Source organism: Grampus griseus (genome assembly GCF_964374135.1).
Source record: "Grampus griseus genome assembly, chromosome: 13".
Lineage (NCBI taxonomy): Eukaryota > Metazoa > Chordata > Mammalia > Artiodactyla > Delphinidae > Grampus > Grampus griseus.
The window spans coordinates 58,572,353-58,592,808 of record NC_139007.1 but is presented as its reverse complement, the minus strand read 5'-3'; the positions used below and the strand labels follow the sequence as shown (position 1 = coordinate 58,592,808).

General features: G+C 38.6%; 1 protein-coding gene across 1 annotated transcript in view; it reads left to right on the top strand.

Moving 5' to 3' along the window:
- Window positions 1-20,456, top strand: part of MOXD1 (monooxygenase DBH like 1) — a gene marked incomplete at its 5' end in the record, with an annotated part of 81,635 nt that overhangs the window by 45,124 nt on the left and 16,055 nt on the right. The window contains 5 exons of the mRNA XM_082668981.1: window positions 14,777-14,956; window positions 15,598-15,700; window positions 17,170-17,336; window positions 18,435-18,626; window positions 20,177-20,236. Of these exons, the coding sequence (XP_082525107.1) occupies window positions 14,777-14,956; window positions 15,598-15,700; window positions 17,170-17,336; window positions 18,435-18,626; window positions 20,177-20,236 (702 nt within the window). The remainder of the gene's footprint in view (window positions 1-14,776; window positions 14,957-15,597; window positions 15,701-17,169; window positions 17,337-18,434; window positions 18,627-20,176; window positions 20,237-20,456) is intronic.

The following is a 20,456-nucleotide window of genomic DNA, read 5'->3' as shown; positions in this document are numbered from 1 at the left end:
ATGGCATGCGGGATCTTAGTTCCCTGACCAGGGATGGAACCCGTGCCCCCTGCAGTGGAAGCACGGAGTCTCAACCACTGGACCGCCAGGGAAGTCCCCATATGTATTTCTTAATTGTAGTAATGGCTAATCACAAATTCTGTGAGATCACCTTCTTTTTTATTATTTTTATCATCCCTTTTCCAACCAGAGGGCAAAGTTCCATAAATAAAATCAAATGACTCTTTGAAACAGTACTGTAGTGTTAAAGTACAAAATTATTTCTGAGCCTTATTCCAATTCTTTTTCTAACCATAGCTCCCCCTTCAGATCCCCACTGCAGTCTGTGTGGATAAGAAAGGGAGACAAGAACTGTCCCCCAGAGAATGGGACTTAAGCTAGTCAGCCCTGGGTGCAAATTCAAGCCTGCTACTCAGCAGCTGTGTGAGTTTGTTCCATTGACTTAACTGTGCCTCAATTTCCTTGTCTATAAAATGAGGCAATAATCCATGTCTCTGGATGGTATGAAGATGAAATGAAATTAAATGTGATAGTATGTGTAATGTGCTTGGTACACATAAATACAATTAATAGCTATTACTGATGGTATAGCACCTATATATTTCCTATGGGATGCATCTTTTTACCTAACCTTAGAAGTTAAGCCCCAGGACAGTTGTGCCATGCTCATCCTTAGACCTTCAGTTCTGGGTACAGTTCCTGACAATGGTGCTTAATGAATGCTTGTTGGATGAATGACTCAAATCTAAATTCAAGTCAGTGATGGTGAATTATAAACAATGTTCAGTAAAGTATCTCTTATCCCTGAAACAAATGAACTTTGAATGTGTGGCACTGTGGATTATGTATCTAATTTCTGGGCTGAACTGAACAGTTCTGCTCTGTTACTTGTAGACACTTCATAGAAAGGGCCAAAATTCAATGAAGTGAATTATGATTTGGAAACCTGCATTTACTACCAGCTCTAAAGCGACATTATTTTGTATCTTAGAGAAAAATACTTAACATCAGTTTCTCCTACTTTCATTACAGGATAAAAACATAGACTATGCCTTAAACTTAAATTTAATTTAAATTTAAAGAGCAGTGAATTCTACACCTCTGGATAAAAGCCAACATAGAATTCTGCATGAGGCAGTGTTATTCATTTGTATTGCTTACAATTACATCTAATCTTTAAACCATGCGTGAAGGAATAAAAAATGCCATGTAATGTTTATTTCCGTACTCCTAGAGGAAAAAAAAAAGTTGGCCCATCTATTAAATTTCTCCAGGAAAAACAATCCTTAAATTATGATGAATCAATGCTAAAATAATACACTTTACTTAAATGTGCCAAAATTATTATGATAAATTATATATAAACACAGGTACTAGAAGTTTCAGGATGTGGAAACAAGTCTTGAAGAGTTAGTTTTAAAATATGCAGAATTAAATCAGTTATTTTTACATGTAAGTTATATTGGGCTAAATGAAAAACTAAATTTTTTCTTTCCCCTAATTTGGGGCTATGGCATTTTAACTTGTGGATCATCTGTTAGTAATTGAGTTCTGTCCTTTCATGGATGGAATTATTAGGCCTTTAAACCATTAAAAAAAAAACAAAACACACACACAACAACAACAAAAACAAAAAGCAGACCAGCAACTGTAGCTTCAAAGGAGACCAAGAAGCAAAAACAATCCAGGGAGACAGAAAATGTTTGATGCAGAACCAAGGAAAGGTCTCGGTGTCTTTGCCGGGACCCTCCCAGCAGGAGCTGTGTCTGTTCAGAGGTGAAGCCAAGTCAGTGACATCTGCCAGTGGGCTGGAAAGTCTTGACAACAGGTTTGGGGAAGAAAACTCTTTTATTCTAAGGGCTTAGAAATTTGGATGCTATAATTGGGTTTTCAGAGGAACAGAATGTTGTTCCATCCTGGTCAATTATTACTGTAAATAACTAATTTTAAATTAAAAAATCATGAGAGGAAACAGACTATTGTTGCATTGACTCAAGATTAGGGAAATAAACATTTTTTACATTTTTGGGGACTGTATTATATATTCAAGTGTAATAGCATAACACAAATGAGGTATATATGTAACATTCAAGGAAGTATCCTAGATAGATTATGGATAGGAAATATGAGAACTAATATTTGATGATGTTTGTATATACCATGCACTGTTGTAGGAGTTTCTAATATCTCATGTGATTCTCACAATCACCTTATGAGGTAGGAAAAAAAGACTCAATTAATTACCTTGTCAGGGGCCATTCAGCTAATAAGTGATGAACCCAGAATTCTTAAAATATATTATAAAATTAATATTTCTTCAGTGTAAACAACTCAGATACAGAAGGCCATACAATGAAAAGCAAAAAGTTCTAATTTCTGCCATTCAAGTTCTGCTTCTCATAAGCCATCATTAATGTTTTCTTGTATTTTTCTGAAATTTCCTATACATATGCAATCATATACCTTTATGTCTATTTCTGTTTACATTTTAAGTCCTCTCTCTTTACATATATATTTTTTCTTGTTTTTATATTTAGACTTCAAAGGAATTAAACTATATATTTTGACACTTGCTTTTTACATTTAACTATCTCTTGGAAAATGTTTCACTTCAGTATGTACAGATCTATTTAATTCTTTTATGACTGTGTAGTAGTCCATTGTCTGAATATAATATAATTTAATTGATAACATTAAATATTTTCAGTTTTCTGCTATTACATACTTCCTGTCTGTATTAGTTTGCTCAGGCTGCCATAACAAAATATCAGACTAGGGTGGCTTAAACAGCAGATATTTATTTCCCACAGTTCTAGAGGCTACAAGGTCTAAGATCAAGATGCTAGCAAGGTAAGTTTCACTCTGAGGCCTCTCCTCTTGAGTTGTAGATGGCTCTTTTCTCATTGTGTCCTCCCATGGCAGAGAGAGAAAGAAAGAGAAAGAGAAATAGAGCACTCTCCTGTCTCTTCTTATAAAGACACTAATCCTATTAGATTAGGGCCCCACACTTATGACCTCATTTAACCTTAATTACCTCCATAAAGGCTCTCTCTCCAAATATAGTCACTTTGGGGATGGGGACTTCAATGGATGAAATTTTGGGGGATACAGCATTCAATCCACTCTCCGACATTGCCTTTTAACAAACTTCTAACATGTTGCCAATCTGATAGGTGAAAGAGTACGTGTTTTCATTTCCATTTATGTAGTTATGAATGACTTTTAACAACTTTTTCTCTATTTGTAACCACTTGTATCTCTTTGCTATATACTTTTCACTCATGTAACTTTGCCTGTTTCTACTATTGTCTTTTTGTTTGTTTATCAGAGCTTTTTTATATCAAGGGAATTGGTGCTTTGCTTGACATAAATATGAATATTTTCCTCATTATTTTGGTAATTTAATGTTTACTTATCTTTGCTCAGCTGAGTGTTGCTTCCAGTTCTTTCGTCTATTAGTCCACTTCTCCACAGTAGGAGGTTGGGTCACTTTAGATAATGTTGGAGTGTCCATGCATTTTTATTGCACTGTTCTGTCTCCCCTGTCATTCTGTGATGTTGAGCTATGTTCCTATCAGATATCCCCCATTTCTGCAGTTTTTATCCTTCATAAAACATGTTGGTCCACCTGTGTCTCTGTACCCTGCATAGGATTGGCAAAAATCCAGTTATACTCATACCTTTGATATATGTATCGCTACATTGAATAGCATGCACTGACTAATAGCACTGTTGGATAAGTTCTCTGAACCATTTTTCTGCAGTATGAAACAACAAATCATATCTATTTTATATAAACAATATGTACTTTTGATTCCATGAATTGCTAGAATCTAAATGCAAGTTTACCTAAAACTTCAATTCATTGTTTAAAAACAGCTCACACTTACAAGTAAGTTAGAAATTGCATGTCAGAGAATAACTAGCAATAACTAGTCTTGATGTTCTGTTTTCTTAATTAAAGCACAGAAATAATAAAGACTTTGAAGAAGTCTGCTCCGTGTAATGAATTGTCAACAAGTGGTAAGACAATGAGTTGCTACTCCAAGTAGGGAGAAAAAGACTCATGTATGAAATTATGGCATCCAATAAGGAAAAAATGATAGATGTGCTAAGTTATACAGAACTGAGTAGAGTTTTCAACCTCTTACTATGAATTATTATGTGCTAGACACATTTTCTTTTACTTTTATAATGGATTAAAAGTTGGTTTGTATTTACATTTTATAAATAAGAACACTGAGTTTCAGTAAGGTTAAGTAATTTGCCTCAGGTCACACAGCTGATAAGTGCCATACGTTGGCTTCTTTTTTTTAACATCTTTATTGGAGTATAATTGCTTTACAGTGGTGTGTTAGTTTCTGCTTTATAACAAAGTGAATCAGTTATACATATACATATGTTCCCATATCTCTTCCTTCTTGTGTGTCCCTCCCTCCCACCCTCCCTATCCCACCCCTCTAGGTGGTCACAAACCACCTAGCTGATCTCCCTGTGCTATGCAGCTGCTTCCCACTAGCTATCTACCTTACGTTTGGTAGTGTATATATGTCCATGCCTCTCTCTCGCTTTGTCACAGCTTACCCTTCCCCCTCCCCATATCCTCAAGTCCGTTCTCTAGTAGGTCTGTGTCTTTATTCCTGTCTTACCCCTAGGCTCTTCATGACATTTTTTTTTCTTAAATTCCATATATGTGTGTTAGCATACAGTATTTGTTTTTCTCTTTCTGACTTACTTCACTCTGTATGACAGACTCTAGGTCCATCCACCTCACTGCAAATAACTCAATTTTGTTTCTTTTATGGCTGAGTAATATTCCATTGTATATGTGTGCCACATCTTCTTTATCCATGCATCTGTTGAGGGACACTTAGGTTGCTTCCATGTCCTGGCTATTGTAAATAGAGCTGCAATGAACATTTTGGTACATGACTCTTTTTGAATTATGGTTTTCTCAGGGTGTATGCCCAGTAGTGGGATTGCTGGGTCGTATGGTAGTTCTCTTTGTAGTTTTTTAAGGAACTCCATACTGTTCTCCATAGTGGCTGTATCAATTCACATTCCCACCGACAGTGCGAGAGTGCTCCTTTTCTGCACACGCTCTCCAGCATTTATTGTTTCTAGACATTGGCTTCTAAACCAAGTCTTTGGCTTCAAGCTACCACAGAGTATTGCCTCCCAAAAGAAGTTCAGAGAAACAAGGCAAATGTGAGCCAAAATAATCAGAGAAGGAATCCAGGGAAAACAAAAAAGCTGGGCTTTCAAGAATGAGTAAGGTTTTAGCAAGCAAAGTTGAGTAAGGGGAATGTATTGGGTGGAGAAAACAGTGCTAATGAAATCATGGAGGTAAGAACGAACATGATGCATAAAGACAAGTGATTCTTACGGATGGAAATTCATGCATATAGGGCTCTGTAACTAACACGCAGCCAAGGACAGAGCGCCCCGGGTGTCAGAGAAAGTAGTGTGGACTCGATCAGCTACCAGATGGCTGGTATGGAGCTATTGAATAGTATTCAGATTTACAATGTGGAAAGTGGTAATCTGTGAAGATGGTTTGGCTGGGATATGGAGTGTGGTCCAGAAAGCAAGCTCCTAAACATTTAAGAAGATGAGTATGTGGCTATCGGTATAATTCAGGTAGGATGTGTAGGAGGTGTAGAGTGGGATGAATGCTGTGACTGGAAAGTAGCTTGAAGGATATTTTGAAGAGGAGAAATATGAAATAGGATGAGCCGTATTGCTTTGGCATATTCTAAATAGTCAGTGTTCTCATGAAAAAAAATCGGCTTTCAAATGTGTTATAGAACCAGAGACGCAGCCATTAGCTAATATTTGGGGAACTCTTGTTTTTTTTTTTTGAGAAGTCTTAATTAACAAACTTCTAACTTTATCCAGATTTGGGTGCTTATCTCAGTTTGCATTGTTCGTCTAAAGAGAGGGAAGAAGCAAATGAAGGGTAACTGAAGAAAATAATTGTCATTGATAATTACTGTCGACATCAAACCCATTTTTATTTCAACTGAGCATTGCTTGCATTTATTTCAGGCAAATCTGTTAGTCTGGTGGTTTGTGATGTTTCAAGAGCTGCAGCTTCATTTTGAGTTTGACCTTTACCATTGTGTTGTCTTCATGCTTAGGCTGTTTTCCCTCATGGTGGGGAAATGGCAGCCTCAATTCCTGATGTAACACTTTCTCTTTCACATCTTGAGGAAGGGAGAGGACAGCTCTTCTGTCAGCCACCATGGAAAAGTCCCTGTGATTTGACCAATTTAAGTTCATGTCAAGGATAGGATCACATAAATGGGTTTAGGCCACTCAGGGGAAGTAGGAATCATTCTTAGCCCAATGGTGTAGTTAAGCAGTTCAGGATTCTGGTAGGAAAATCAGTGCTGGAAGGCAACCAAAAATGATCATTCTCTGGCCTTTGCTTCTCTACCGTTCTAGAATATGAGCCATATGACTGTCAGATTCATGTACGATGCATCTTTGTTTCCCCCCTTGGCACCTAACAAAGAGCAAACAGTAGAGTAGATATAGGTGTGTGTGTGGGGGGGTTTTGTTGGGTTTTTTTTTTTGTTTTTTAGTTGATTAGTTGAGTGCGTGAATGGAGGGCATTTAAGAGAAAAGATTTTCAGAGCAAAATGATAAGGAACATTTATATTCAAAATTATACATCAACACACATAAGTGTCAATGTAGCTAAGTTTCTTTTGGAGAAAGGAGGGTGGTCGTAATTCAGAAAAAGACCTCTGTCAAGAAAATACGGCTCAGTCTTATGTCTACAAATTTGAAACTCAAATCCTAAATAAATTGACAAGGCACATATAAATTTGTATTTCATATGATGACATATTTTGCAATAAAACATTTGACCATGGTGATATTTTTTGATTGAATATTTATAACATAAAGCCTTAAAATTTGATTTTGAAATACTGGCGTTTGTGAATAAATTATTTGCATAGTTTTGCTTGTTATCTATGTGGGCACAGTGTTAAAAATGTATTTAAAAACCCAGAACCCAATTTATAATAATACATCACTTTTTGAGCACCTACAAGGTGTCTGTTGCTTTATATGTACCAGCCATTTGATTCTCAAGTAATCTTGTGAGTAACTCTCATTATCACTGATTTTCTGATAAAGAAACTGAGATAGAGAAACAGAGCAACGAGGAAACAGATAGAAAGTCACGTAATTATCAATTCCTTTTTTTGTGGTGGGAATAATTAAAATCTAGTCTTTAACAAGTTTGATGCAATTATATTACGGTGTATAAATGTATCTAATCAGCATGTTGTACACCTTAAATTTACACAATGTTATATGTCAAATATATTTCAAGGAAAATAAATAAATATGAAAGTAATGGAGCAAGATTCAAACCCAAGAAAATGTGGTCCAAAAATGCTCTTCCATTATGCTACTTGCTTTAGGTTGGGTTCCCAGATTCAGTCCTTTAAGACAAGGTTTTATGTACAAGGATTGATTAAGGAAGTACCAGGAGAAAACAGTAGGGGGCAGAGTAAGGCTAGGGAAAGGGAAGAAGCCAAGCAAGTGTGTGACTGCCTTGTAGTTCCAGGTTTAATTTAATCCCATTGTCTTAGCCCGTTTGGTCTCCTCTAACAGAATACCATAGACTAGGTGGCTTCTAAACAACAGAAGTTTATTTCTCACAGTTCTGGAGGCTGGGAAGGCCAAGATCAAGGTGCTGGCAGCTTTGCTATCTGACGAGAACCTTTTCCTCAGAGATAGCTGTCTTTTCACTGTGACCTCACATGGAAGAAGGGGCAAGGGAGCTCTCTGGGGTCTCTTATAAGGGCACTAATCCCATTCATGAGGATCTGCCCTCATGACCTGATCACCTCCCGAAGGTCTCACATGTAATACCATCAGCTTGGGGGTTAGGATTTTAATATATCCATCTGGGGGGGGCAGGGGCACCAATACTCAGTCCATAGCACCCATGAAGAATATGAAGTGTGTTTAGAGTTGTCCTATTTAACACAAGATTACCAGACATTCGTATTCTCTTACCTTTCACCTTCCCTAGAGGAAGGTACATTTTCTGGTATTTCTTGCTGTTTGCAAAGTGAATCCAGAATCATGCCTCTGGTGCCTAGAAATTAGGCACCAGAACCTGGGTGATGGGTACACAGTAAAGGCTACAGGGAACTGAAGTGATCTTGGTGGAGTAGACGCTGCCCCATCTACTACCCTGCCAGTAAAGAGGCCAGTACATCAGTGTGGTGGTTAGGAACACGGACTCCCAGTCCAGGCCGCCGGAGGTCAAACCAGGGCTCTGACACTTGGGCAAGTTTCTTAACTTATATGTGTTTTACTTTCCATTTCTATAAAATGTGTGTGAAAATTCTATTACCTAAGCTCATCAGGTTGTTTTGAGGATTAATGAATGTAATATTTATGTTTATATGTCTAGTCTGTATATAGACTAGAGCCTTAGAGCCTGAGGGAAAGTAAGAACTAGTGTGATGGGACTTGCTCAAGGTCATGTCGCACAGCCGGTTAGTGGCACAGCAGGAAGTGAACTTGGTCTCCAAACCTCCAGGTCATTCCACTACTCCTTGCTGGCCATATAGGTGTTAATTTAAATTTTCTTAGAGTAGGTAGGTGATCTCTAGCTTATTAAATATCTCAGTTAACCAAAAATTAATATATAAATATAGGGCCAGAAGCTATCTTAGAGTTCATGAATAGTCTATTAAAAATTCAAAAAACAGTACATACACTGAGCATGCTGTTATGAACTTTCTTAAAGGTAATTTTCTGTTTTTTGGTTTTTTTTAATATGCTTGAAGTGTTTGGCAAAAGTACCTCATTCATTCACATGCAGAAATTAATGACTGTAAATCATAATGTTTTACCTTTCTCAAGGGTATTTGCATGTTCACCAAGTAAAACAGCCTTAGTACTAAGTGCCTATGTGGAATTTCAGAAATCAATAAGCAAGGGAGAGAGACATTTATGTGTGTTAGAGGGGGTGATTTTTTTCCCCCATATTGCCTATTAAGGGCATTTTATTGAAGTAACTTTGTTATTAACTTACCCAGATCCAGTTAAGAATAATAATTAAGATAAAAGAGTAGATAAAATAAAATAAGATAAGATAAAATAGTAGAGTTCCCTAAATGCTAGCATCTTACATTTACTTAGTTTGATTATCATAACCAGGAAATTACCCTTGATACAATATTATTAACTAATCTACAGATCTATTCAAATAAGAGGAAACAATGTATATTTGTGATAAGTTCACATCACAAACAAATGCAGAGCCAACCATGGCCTAGGTACAGGTGTAAAAATCTGAGAATTGTTAGTTTTTTATTTAAAAAAATTGAGATGGGGGGCTGTATTAGATTCTTAGAGCTTCCATAATAAATGACCACAAGCTGGGTAACTTGAAACAGCAGAAATTGATTCTCTCAGAGCTCTGGCAGCCGGAAGTCCAAAATCAAGGTGTTGACCGGGCCATGCTTTCTCAGAAGGCTCTAAGGGAGAAACCTTCCTTGGCCTTTCCAGCTTCTGCTGCTTTCTGGGGTTACTTGGCTTGTGGCAACTTGACTTCAGTCTCTGCCTCTGTCTTCACGTGGCCATCTCCGTGTGTGTGTGTGTGTGTGTGTGTGTGTGTGTGTGTGTCTGAGTCTGAATCTCCTTCTCCTCTCTCTTCTATTAAGAACTAGTCATTGGATTTAGGACCCATCCTAAGCCAGTGGAAACTCATCTTAACTAATTCCATCTGCAAAGACCCCATTTCCAAACAAGGTTACATTCTGAGGTTCCAGGTGGACATGAATTTTGGAGGAACATTGCTCAACCCAGTGTAGGGGAATTAAGCAAAAAATAGGTTTCTTTCTGCAAGTGTTAGTACTAAGGTAATTGATATTTGAAAGTTGAGAAAACATGGTTACATTCAGGCTACCTTTTTTTAAAAAATAAATATATTTATTTTATTTATTTATTTTGGCTGTGTTGGGTCTTCGTTGCTGTGCGCCGGCTCTCTCTAGTTGTGGCGAGCAGGGGCTACTCTTTGTTGTGGTGTGCGGGCTTCTTATTGCAGTGGTTTCTCTCGTTGCGGAGCACGGGCTCTAGGCACGTGGGCTTCAGATGTTGTGGCATGTGGGCTCCAGTAGTTGTGGCACGTGGGCTCAGTAGTTGTGGCTCGCGGGCTCTACAGCGCAGGCTCGGTAGTTGTGGCGCACAGGCTTTGTTTCTCCTTGGCATCAGGTTACCTTTTAAAGGTAGCACTCACTGGACTTGTTGATCGACTGCATCTCTGGGAGATGGTGAGGGAAGTGGGATGCAGCATAAGTCACTGGAGTTGAGATGGTCGGGAAGTTAGGAGGCATTGCATTCGATGACTCAGCCTCCTTAATGTTGGCTTCATGAAAAAGGGAGTAGCCACTTCATTTCCATTCAATAAGTAGTTATTAAGCAGTCTGGGTGTTGCAGGGACTTTGCTTTGACCTGACTAAAGAGGTCAAGAAAAGATGGGGTCATGAGAAACAGTATAAATATCTGGGGCTTTTCAATGTCTAGGTCATTTTACCATCGATGTTAATTTTCGTCTTTGTCTTGCCTATGCTTAGCAGCTTTTATTTCTTCTTCTTCTCTTTTTTACTGCTAAGTCCTCTCAAGAGTATCCCAAAGTTCCAGTTTCTTGAACTAACTGGAGGGGTTGTTTTACCTGCTAAAATCCTTCAGGTTGAAGACTTCCCTCTCTTTTTCATCTGCGTTTTTGCTCTCCGGCTGTGTTTTAGTTTGCACCCATGCTAACAGATAACCCGCGGCTGCCAGGCCATCCTTCCCTGGCTTCTGTTGCATACGAAGGTGGGCGTACCGGCCTATCATCTGCTCTAGGTCTGTAAATTCCAGCTATGTGCAAGAACACAGTAATCAGTCACACAGTTTAATATGTCATGAGGTGGGTGTCATTGCCACCCACTTCCATAGGCACTTTTAAAAAATATTTCTTTTTATTTATTTCTTCTGCTGGCATACAGCCAACTAAAAGCAAAATTCAATTAAATGTTCATGACAGTCTCAGGAATGCCAGTTTATTTATATTTGTGTACTTTATCTTGCCATGGCCTTCTGTGACAATTTCTAACATTGTAATACTTTTCTGAATAGAGGCAACTTTTGGCATTCCCATTTTGATTGTGATAATAATGTGACACCTATGAAGTAGTAATCAAAATAGGAAATCCTTTGTAAGTGCTGCCCCTTATAGCACTGATAGACAAATAAGCCTTACAGCCTTATTTGTCTCCGAAATATTTAAATACAAAAGTATAGCACTCCACCGTTGTTTCAAACGAGGCAGTGATGCCAAAGGAAAATTCTTTCCTGTGGACTGTTACCAAGAGCACGAGAAAGAGTAGCGTTGATGTTTGCATTCAGCCAACAAGCAGTGTGAGTCATGGACCCCTGGTGCACCTCACTCTCCTTCCTCAGATGTACTCACGGGTCTCTGCCTCAGCCTTACTTGGGAGAAAAGAAGGATATCACCAAAGGGGATAAAACTCAAGTGCTGTGACTGCTTCAGGTGTTTGTGGAACAGGTTGCGGCAGCAGAAGATAACGTGCAGCTGTCATTTGGTGATTGGTAGCCATGCACTGGCGTCACTAGGCTCTTAAGCATGACAGGAAGCTTTGTGGGAAATTCTCTCCTGTGCTGGGCACCGTAAGCCAATGGCCCTGTCCCGCTCTCATCAAGGAGCTCACGTTCCCTGGAACTTGGACCCTGCACTGTCGGGTTATTCGCATCCGTGGGGATATTCTTGGTGTCTCACTTATTATCCCCCATGGTCAACTTAAAATTCTCTATCAAGAAATTATCCTCTTTTCAGGAGTTTGCTGACTCGTATTTTTCCTCCGTCCGTGGCCTCTTCATTCAGTAGTTACCCTTATGTGTCATCCTCAGGCACTTCTCTTTCTTTGTCTCTTTCGTCTCACAGTAGAAAAAAATTCTTTTTTTCCAAGGGCTTCACTTCTTCCAGGGCTTCCTATATTTTCTTATGATCAGTACCTAGGTTTGCCTGCAGTAAGTTTCCTTCTTGTTTTATGAGTGTATTTTTCTTAGGAAATCCTCATTTTCTAGGCTGTACTATCCATTTGTAACCTGGGGCTTGGATTGCAATTTAATTCTCCTTAAAGCCTTCACTGAGTTTTGAGGAGAGACCTTGTTATTTGCTCTCCTTAGGAGAGAGCACAGTTAAAGGTCACAGTCTGTCTCCTCTCCCTAGAGGCTAAGGGTACTTGGACTGGGTGGCAAGGAGGGCAGGAGACTCCCCAGGCATGACGCTCCCTCCCAGTCTGGCACTGCTCCCCTGATGGCAGTATGGCATGGGGATTTTCATAGTGGCTCTGAAAGCACCTCCTGGCATTGACATCTGCCTGACAGCTGTCGGCAACTTGCCTTATGTGAAGCCCTTCATCCGCCCGCTCACTGGGAGCAACCTCCAAGGTCATTGGTGCATCTCCAACGCATCTTCCTTCAACAGTGTGTTGCAGCAGAAGAGTACTGACCTTGGGGTCTGACCAGCCTAGTTTCAAATCTCCATCCACCACTTCCTAGCCATGGTACTTTGAACTTGCTGCCTAAACCTCTGAGTCTTAGTTTTCTCATCTGTAAAATGGAGACAATAACATTTACCTTGTAGATTTGTTATAAATAGTAAATGAAATATGTGAAATGGCTCAATAGTGGCTGGTAGTTAGTAGGTGCTAAATAAAAGACAGACGTTACTGTTATTGTTCCTAGAATGCATTGTTAGCTTGGCAACTTGGTGTTGGCTTCAGCACTTCCTTTGTACATACAAAGGCACTTGTTCTTAAAGAATTTTTTTTTTTAAGAAGTTTATTTGAAGCTCCTCTAAGACAGGCACCACCCAGCCTCACACACTCTGCCCCCACCCTCTCTTAGCGCCCTCTTGCTGTGCCATTATGAAGGCCTCTAGTTTATGTAGCTGCCTTGGCATCAGCCAACCCTCATTTGCCCTAAGGGCTCCTATCCAGGACCTACCTTGTAGAGCTCGGTACAACCTATAGGTTCTGCCTGAACTTAGAAGGCACATAACAAAAACCTCACATGTGCCTGAATATTTTACTACGGACATATTAGCAGTTTCCTGTCCCCCTTGGAGTACTGAGGTGCCCAAATAAGTACTCGCAAAACAGCTCAAACTAAATGTGCAAACTGCAATCTCGTAGAAATCCTGGGCTGTCCTTCTGTGTACTTGTTATATATTACGCAATCATGCCTGAACAATAACTGTCATTTTCAAGCAAAATAGAAAATAGTTTCTGTCTTCAGGGCACACGATCCTCTAGAGATGAGGCGAGTGCAAACACAACCACGTGCAGCGTCATTTTCTGTGAATGTGATGTTAAAAATGTACGTGTGGGTTAGGTGTGGCAGGACTCTATGCAACACAAAAGAAAAGCTGGATTTAAAAACTTGAACCTCTGACTGCCCGTTCAGATCTCTACTCACTGCCTACTGCTTCTCTCTTTGGCTGCTGAGATTTTCATATATATATATATATATAAACATATATATATATAAAGAAAACTAGAAAATCAAAATGGAGAGACTTAGGAGAAAATAGCTGAAAACACTTCACCTTTATGACTGTCTAAAGCAAGGATTTTAAAATGAATTTTTTGCATTTGAGTAGTTAGGGCTAAAAGCACAAATGTGGACGAGCTCTAAGACAGCTAAACTCTTGGAAATTTAGGAACACACCAGGCCTTCTTTGGCAGATGAACAGAAGGTTCAAAGAGCCCTGTAACTAATGGCAACACCTATAGCCCAGCTAAGCTAAGTACAGGGCTCGTCCACTTCCTCTGGATATAAGGCTCTTTGGGTTGTTAGAATGTGCTTTTAGCTCATTCTGGGTTCCTGGACAATGTTCTGAAGGGACTTACAGAAGGGACAATGGAAGCAGCATAGTCACCTAAATCACGCTTTCAGGACCAACTTTACCACTCATTCTATTTTCACCAGTTTTCTTCTTCTAATTTCAGCAGTGTCACAGGAGTGCATTGCTACAGTGACTTTTTCTCTCCTAAGTTCTAATGGTAACATTCTTGTTAGAATTTGATTTTAATCACTAAAATAAAAATATCCTTTACTGAGCCCTCCTTTGTGCCTAGCACTATGGTCTGTACCATATAGATAGATGATAGATGATAGAAAGATAGATAGATAGGTGATACATGATCTATTACTGCCAGTAGGGTTGGGTAAAGATAACATTTTGAGGTGGTAGAGAGGGAGACTGAAGGCGTTTATGCCTGTGTGATTTTTTTTTTTCTATGTGAAAAAGAGAGAGACAGAGACAGAGAGATGGAGAGAGAGACAGAGAGAGACAGAGAGTGCCAGGGCAAAGTAAAACCTGGAAGAGAGCAAGCAAGTTTTGAAACAGCTGCTATGCAGAATGTTAAGGGAAACAACAGTGAGTTAAAAAAGCAAACAACAGATTAGTGAAGTCCTAGGATTCTCGGAGGAGTAAATGGTTATCGCATCTTTGCTGTTGCCATTGTCTTTGCCACTGCCATCACTGTCAGCACCATCATCATCATCACTGTCATCGTCTCCAGAACAAATTATGCTTCAGCCACATAACCATTACGTAGATGAGAAAACTATTCCTTTGAAAAACTAATAATCATTTATGCTCATTTCATGCTTATCGTAGGGTGTTGCAGGGTGTTTTCATTCACTGCATTCACCTGTGCTTGCTTAGGTTAAGCCCGTGATACAGAGAGGCCACGAGAGTCTGGTCCATCACATCCTGCTCTATCAGTGCAGCAGCAACTTCAGCGACAGCGTCCTGGACCACGGCCACGAGTGCTACCACCCTAACATGCCCGATGCCTTCCTCACGTGCGAGACTGTCATTTTTGCGTGGGCCATTGGTGGAGAGGTGGGCCAATGATTACTGAGATGTAACGAAGTTAATTGATCATTTTTCCCCCTACGAGTCTAACACTTACATGTAAAACTCTATATACATTTTTTTTAATGTATTTATTTATTTTTGGCTGCGTTGGGTCTTCATTGCTGTGCGTGGGCTTTCTCTGGTTGCTGCAAGCAGGGGGCTACTCTTCATTGCGGTGCACAGGCTTTCTCATTGCGGTGGCTTCTCTTGTCGTGGAGCATGGGCTCTAGGTGCCCGGGCTTCATTAGTTGTGGCACGTGGGCTCAGTAGTTGTGGCTCACGGGCTCTAGAGCACAGGCTTAGTAGTTGTGGTGCACGGGCTTAGTTGCTCCGTGGCATGTGAGATCTTCCCGGACCAGGGCTCGAACCCGTGTCCACTGCATTAGCAGGTGGATTCTTAACTACTGCGCCACCAGGGAGGCCCTATATAGTATTTTTGATATGAGGGTGGTTTATTTTTCTTTCCATAGGAAGTAATTCTTTCCTTAAGCCATTTTATTTGATCAACTATAGATTAATGGAGTTGAAAAACGTTGAAATATCGTTGAGAATGGCTGGCTTTTGGGTGGAACAGAGCTCTGAGGGACTTTCACAGGACAGTATGTCATGGAATTTTGCTTATTTAGGGTTTTTCCTATCCACCTCATGTTGGATTATCCCTCGGTACTCCGTTAGACCCTCATTATGTGCTCCTGGAAGTCCATTACGACAATCCAACATATAAGGAAGGTGAGTGTATTTTTTATACATTTTACCTATGATTTTAAAAGTTTTGTTAACTTTTTATTTTAACAGAGTTAAACAGACTTAAAATAAAATAGCATCCAGTGGTAGAAAGAATTAACCTATACATTTGTCATCCAATTAGGATACTTTTATTAGAATGAAAAAGGGCACTATTAGTAGTTACACTGGGACAACAGTCATTAACCAGCGATGAACCAGGCAAATGGGCGCATGTGATCACTAATTTTAAAAAGCAATTTGCATATTACTTACCAGGAAGTAGAATAATAGACTTTTCCCTTTATGATGTAAATTAGTCCCAAATACATGGTGCTTACAAAATGTTTTCTTTCTAAAAGCATATATAAAAAACTATCATTCATCACACTAGAAAATATTAAGCATTTTGTTGTGTGATAGGCAAACCATAAATATACTCAAAAATATTTATGCAGTGACACTGTGTAATATGATGTTGAAATGAAGAGAGGTAAGTATTTACACCTGAATTTACTATGTAATATTCCAAAGCCAAAAAATTGAAGGATTTAATATGAAATTATCAACAGAAGAAACTTAAAGTTATTATTTTACACTGATTCGTGCAATTTTTCAGCAAATACTGAGCACCAATGATGTGCTGGGTCTGTGTTTAACAACATAATGTCCCCACCCTCATGGACATTATAGTGTAGGGGAAAAGAGAAACAATAAAATAATCACAACAATTAATACAGAATTATATATATGTTAATTGATCAAAGGTCAGTTCGGTAGTCACAGGTAGGTAAGTCACCACTGCAGAGAAGAAGCAGTTAATTTTATAGTGGAACGGATTTATGAAGTGTTGGGGCTCATACTGTCCATCCTTATGATAATTTATGTCACAGAAAGAGATGTGTCTTATTCATCTTTCCTCCCCACTGTGCCTGTTGTTGTGCTGTTCACATGATAGATTCTTAATAACTGTTTGTTGATCGAATGAGTGATGAATTATTAAAAGACTGGTAATAAACTATAAAGAAAGTTAACCATTAATACTTTTCTCCATCACCAGATGGTTTCTAGACCAAGGGGTTTTCACCTCTATGTAAATGGTACTGAACTTCACCTCAAAACAATGTAAAATGAAACTCCTGTTGAGTTATTCTATATTCTAATGAATGACTTTAGAATTTTCGTTCTGTCTTCATATTAGGTAATGGTGGAATATATCAGCTAGTCAACACAAATGTGTCTCCTATGGTATGCTGTGTAAGTCAAGAATGGTTGCAGACCATATGGCGACTCGTCTTTTAATACCTCTTTGTGAAGCTGAATGTTGCCATCCATTAATCTTTGCTTGTACTCCTTTCCCTTGTGAGATTATTAAGAAAAGCCAATGAACCCATTTCAACTGAATCTGGAAAACTTTTTCTTTTTTAAGAACTTAAACTCACTTTTAATTATTCTTGTTTAAACGCTCGTTCCAGGCTTATTAGATAATTCTGGATTGAGGTTATTTCACACGACAGATATAAGGAAATACGACGCTGGGGTGATTGAGGCTGGCCTCTGGGTAAGCCTCTTCCACACAATCCCTCCAGGCCTGCCTGATTTCCGGTCTGAGGGTCACTGCACCCTGGAATGCCTGGAAGAGGTATGCTATGTCTGAGTCTATGAGCTGCTGTTTCCAGATTAATCTATGCTCTTAGAAACTATGTTTGGAAAATTCCAAGTTAGTTTATTATTAATCTTTTTCTTGTTGTCATGCTGTAAAACAATTATTTACAATTTTAGCAAGACCTTTATTGCTTTTTTAAATCTTGAAGACTACAGGTGTAGAATTCTAAAGACAGGAATAATTTTCAGGGTGTTTTCCTTCCTTTCCCCTCCTTTGATTGTTTCATAGTGGATACTTCACTTTCTCTTTTACAATTTTGACCTTTGTTTGTGTAGTCCCCTTTTCCTTTCTCAACTTTATCTTTTATCCATATTTGTTTTCTCCATGATTCATTTTCATTTTTTTCTCATTTTCTCTGATTTGTAGTTGCCTTCCCTTCTTTAACCAAAGAGCCAGAATAACTAATATAAAAATACATATTGGATAAGAGAAAACCATATATAAGTATTTCATAATGGCTGCTTCCATTTATAGTTCTTTTTCCTTGAATTAAAGTATTTCGACATGGTTAGTATTCCTTATGAATTATAGGATATTGTGGTTGTAGACAGTGTGGCAGACTGGTGGAGTGGAAAGATTGTTTTCTTCTGAGTTATTTAAGCCATTTAGACCATGAATTAAATTGCCATGACATCAACCACTAGCTGTAGGACCATGAGCATTTCATTTAATTTCACTCTCCCAGTTCAGTTTTCTTATCTGGAAAAGTGGGAATAGATTCTCCTTTTAAGAGTTTCAATGTGCAAGCTACCAACATACTGGAATCTTTCTGCCAGGAGCTTTGACTGCTTTCTTACCTACTAAAAGAAGAAAGAAGAAAGATAATATTTAGAAGTGGTCCAGTTGGTCCTCAGCAAGCATTAGTTCCTTTTCTTTTCTCCCAGCCAGTATTGCTTCACAAAGATATCACTGCTAGGTATAAGTCAGGAAAAATCCAAATTCAAAATGTCTGGCAGCTCATGCATTCACTCAAATTGTGTAAGCGTTTCTTCTCAGTTGTCTCTACAAGTCTGTTTTAAGGTGAACTGTCTGAGCTTATTTGGGCTAATCAGGCCTCCCCTGTGTCCCCTGTAGGCTTTGGAAGTTGAAAAGCCAAGTGGCATCCACGTGTTTGCTGTTCTGCTCCACGCTCACCTGGCAGGCAGAGGCATCAGGCTGCGTCATTTTCGCAAAGGGGAGGAAATGAGATTACTCGCTTATGATGATGATTTTGACTTCAATTTCCAGGAGTTTCAGTACCTAAAGGAAGAACGAACAATCTTACCAGTATGATTGTTTTGTTCTTTTTCACTGAATGTCATCAAAGTCCTGAGACGTAGGTCTGCTGAGAATTAGCCAGGTTTCTACTGGTGAAATGACTCGCTCATCCATATCTTCAAAGCCACCCACGTGGCTGTCGCACAAGCCACATGGAATGTGTTTGCTCTGTTTTCCCAAACTGAAACTCATTTTTCTTACTATTCCCAGGGGCAACTCAAGTTGTTGATTTACAAAGAAAATAAAAACTTGGGTTTTGTGCGTAAGCATCATTTTTTTTTTTTTTTTTTTTTTACTTGACTCCCCAGTTAACAATCCTTTGGCTTGCAGTTCAGGTAACGGTAAGATCAGAAGTTTGCTTTCACCATAAGATAGTTTTTGGAAGTTTCATTTCAGTAAAAATGAATATAAGGTAATTCTTTCATTTGACAAAGATATTTGGACATAGCTAATTATTCTATTGTGTGTAATCCAGCTTGCAACAGTACTTGGGGTTCTAGTGGAAGGACACAGAAGAGGATTTTATGTTTTATAATAATGAAGAATTTAAAAAATTTTATGATGCTTCATTTTGTCAAATTTTTTGTTTAATGGCCATCAAGCTCAATAGTTATATAAATTCCTACCCTTATTCTCTTCTTAAAAGTCAGATACTTATACTAGTTATGAAGTGAGAGTAATAGCAATATCTTTTCTACATGCAGAAATTCCCTGATACACCCTGAGAGTAGGAAGATGAAATTTGAGAAACAGTGATCTCAAGATTCTTAAGGACTACCCTCCATTTTATGGTGTTGTCTTGTCTTGGGACTCTCCACCCAGTTTTATTGGGTTATCTCAGAACTCCTTGTGACACATAAGTGATGTGCCATAAGTAGGGTATAAATATGTTGAGCTACTGATCTCTGGGCTCTCTGAATATCTAGGCAGGGAGGACAAATCTGGGGGCCATTACCCAGAGCTCACTCCCTCTGATGAATAGCCTGTCCACTCACCTGACTGGGGAGCCATAAAAAATTATTTTCATTATGTGCAGAACTGTTCAAAAGGTTGGAAAGTACAGGAAAAATAAATTACTAGTAATTTGCCTCATAAATCTGTTTTAAGAAAATGAATACCTAAGGACCTTTAAAGAAAATAATGTAAATGAGGAGGTAATCACAATAACTAGTATCTGTGGCTTTTATGAAGTGTTTTATCTGCACTAAGAGCTAAATGTGTGCTCTGTCATGTAATCTCCCAACAGCTGTGCAAGATAAGTGCTATTTTTATCATTATTTTTTAGATGAACAAATTGTGCCCAGTTGAGTCATTTCCTTACCTAGGTCATGCAGCTAGAACATGGTGGAGTCTGGCTTGAACAAAGAGAGCCTTATTTGTTTCTTTGTTTGCTTATTATACGAGCAAACCTAGAATTTAATAGATCAAAGGTCTTCTTATGAATCAAAGTACTTAATGCATGCATTCATATAGCAAATTAAACTGTTGGTCTACAAATGTATTAGATAAATAGAACAACATGAAACTCCAATCTGAAAGCTTCTACTTTTATGTTTTAGGGAGATAATCTAATTACTGAGTGTCGCTACAACACAAAAGATAGAGCCCGGATGACTTGGGTAAGAACAATTTTATTATTATTAAAATTTATTTGTGGAGGAGGAGGAATAAACTTTGATCTTAGAAGAGAAATAAGTGAAAAGCATTCACATTTGGAAGCAAAATTCCTGAACGTCTTGAACATGAATCATCATAAAAGTAAAATCAGAGCTGTTTTAGCATTTTATCAGATTAACTAATGATATTTTGGTAATATTTGCAGTATAATTTAGTGACCCC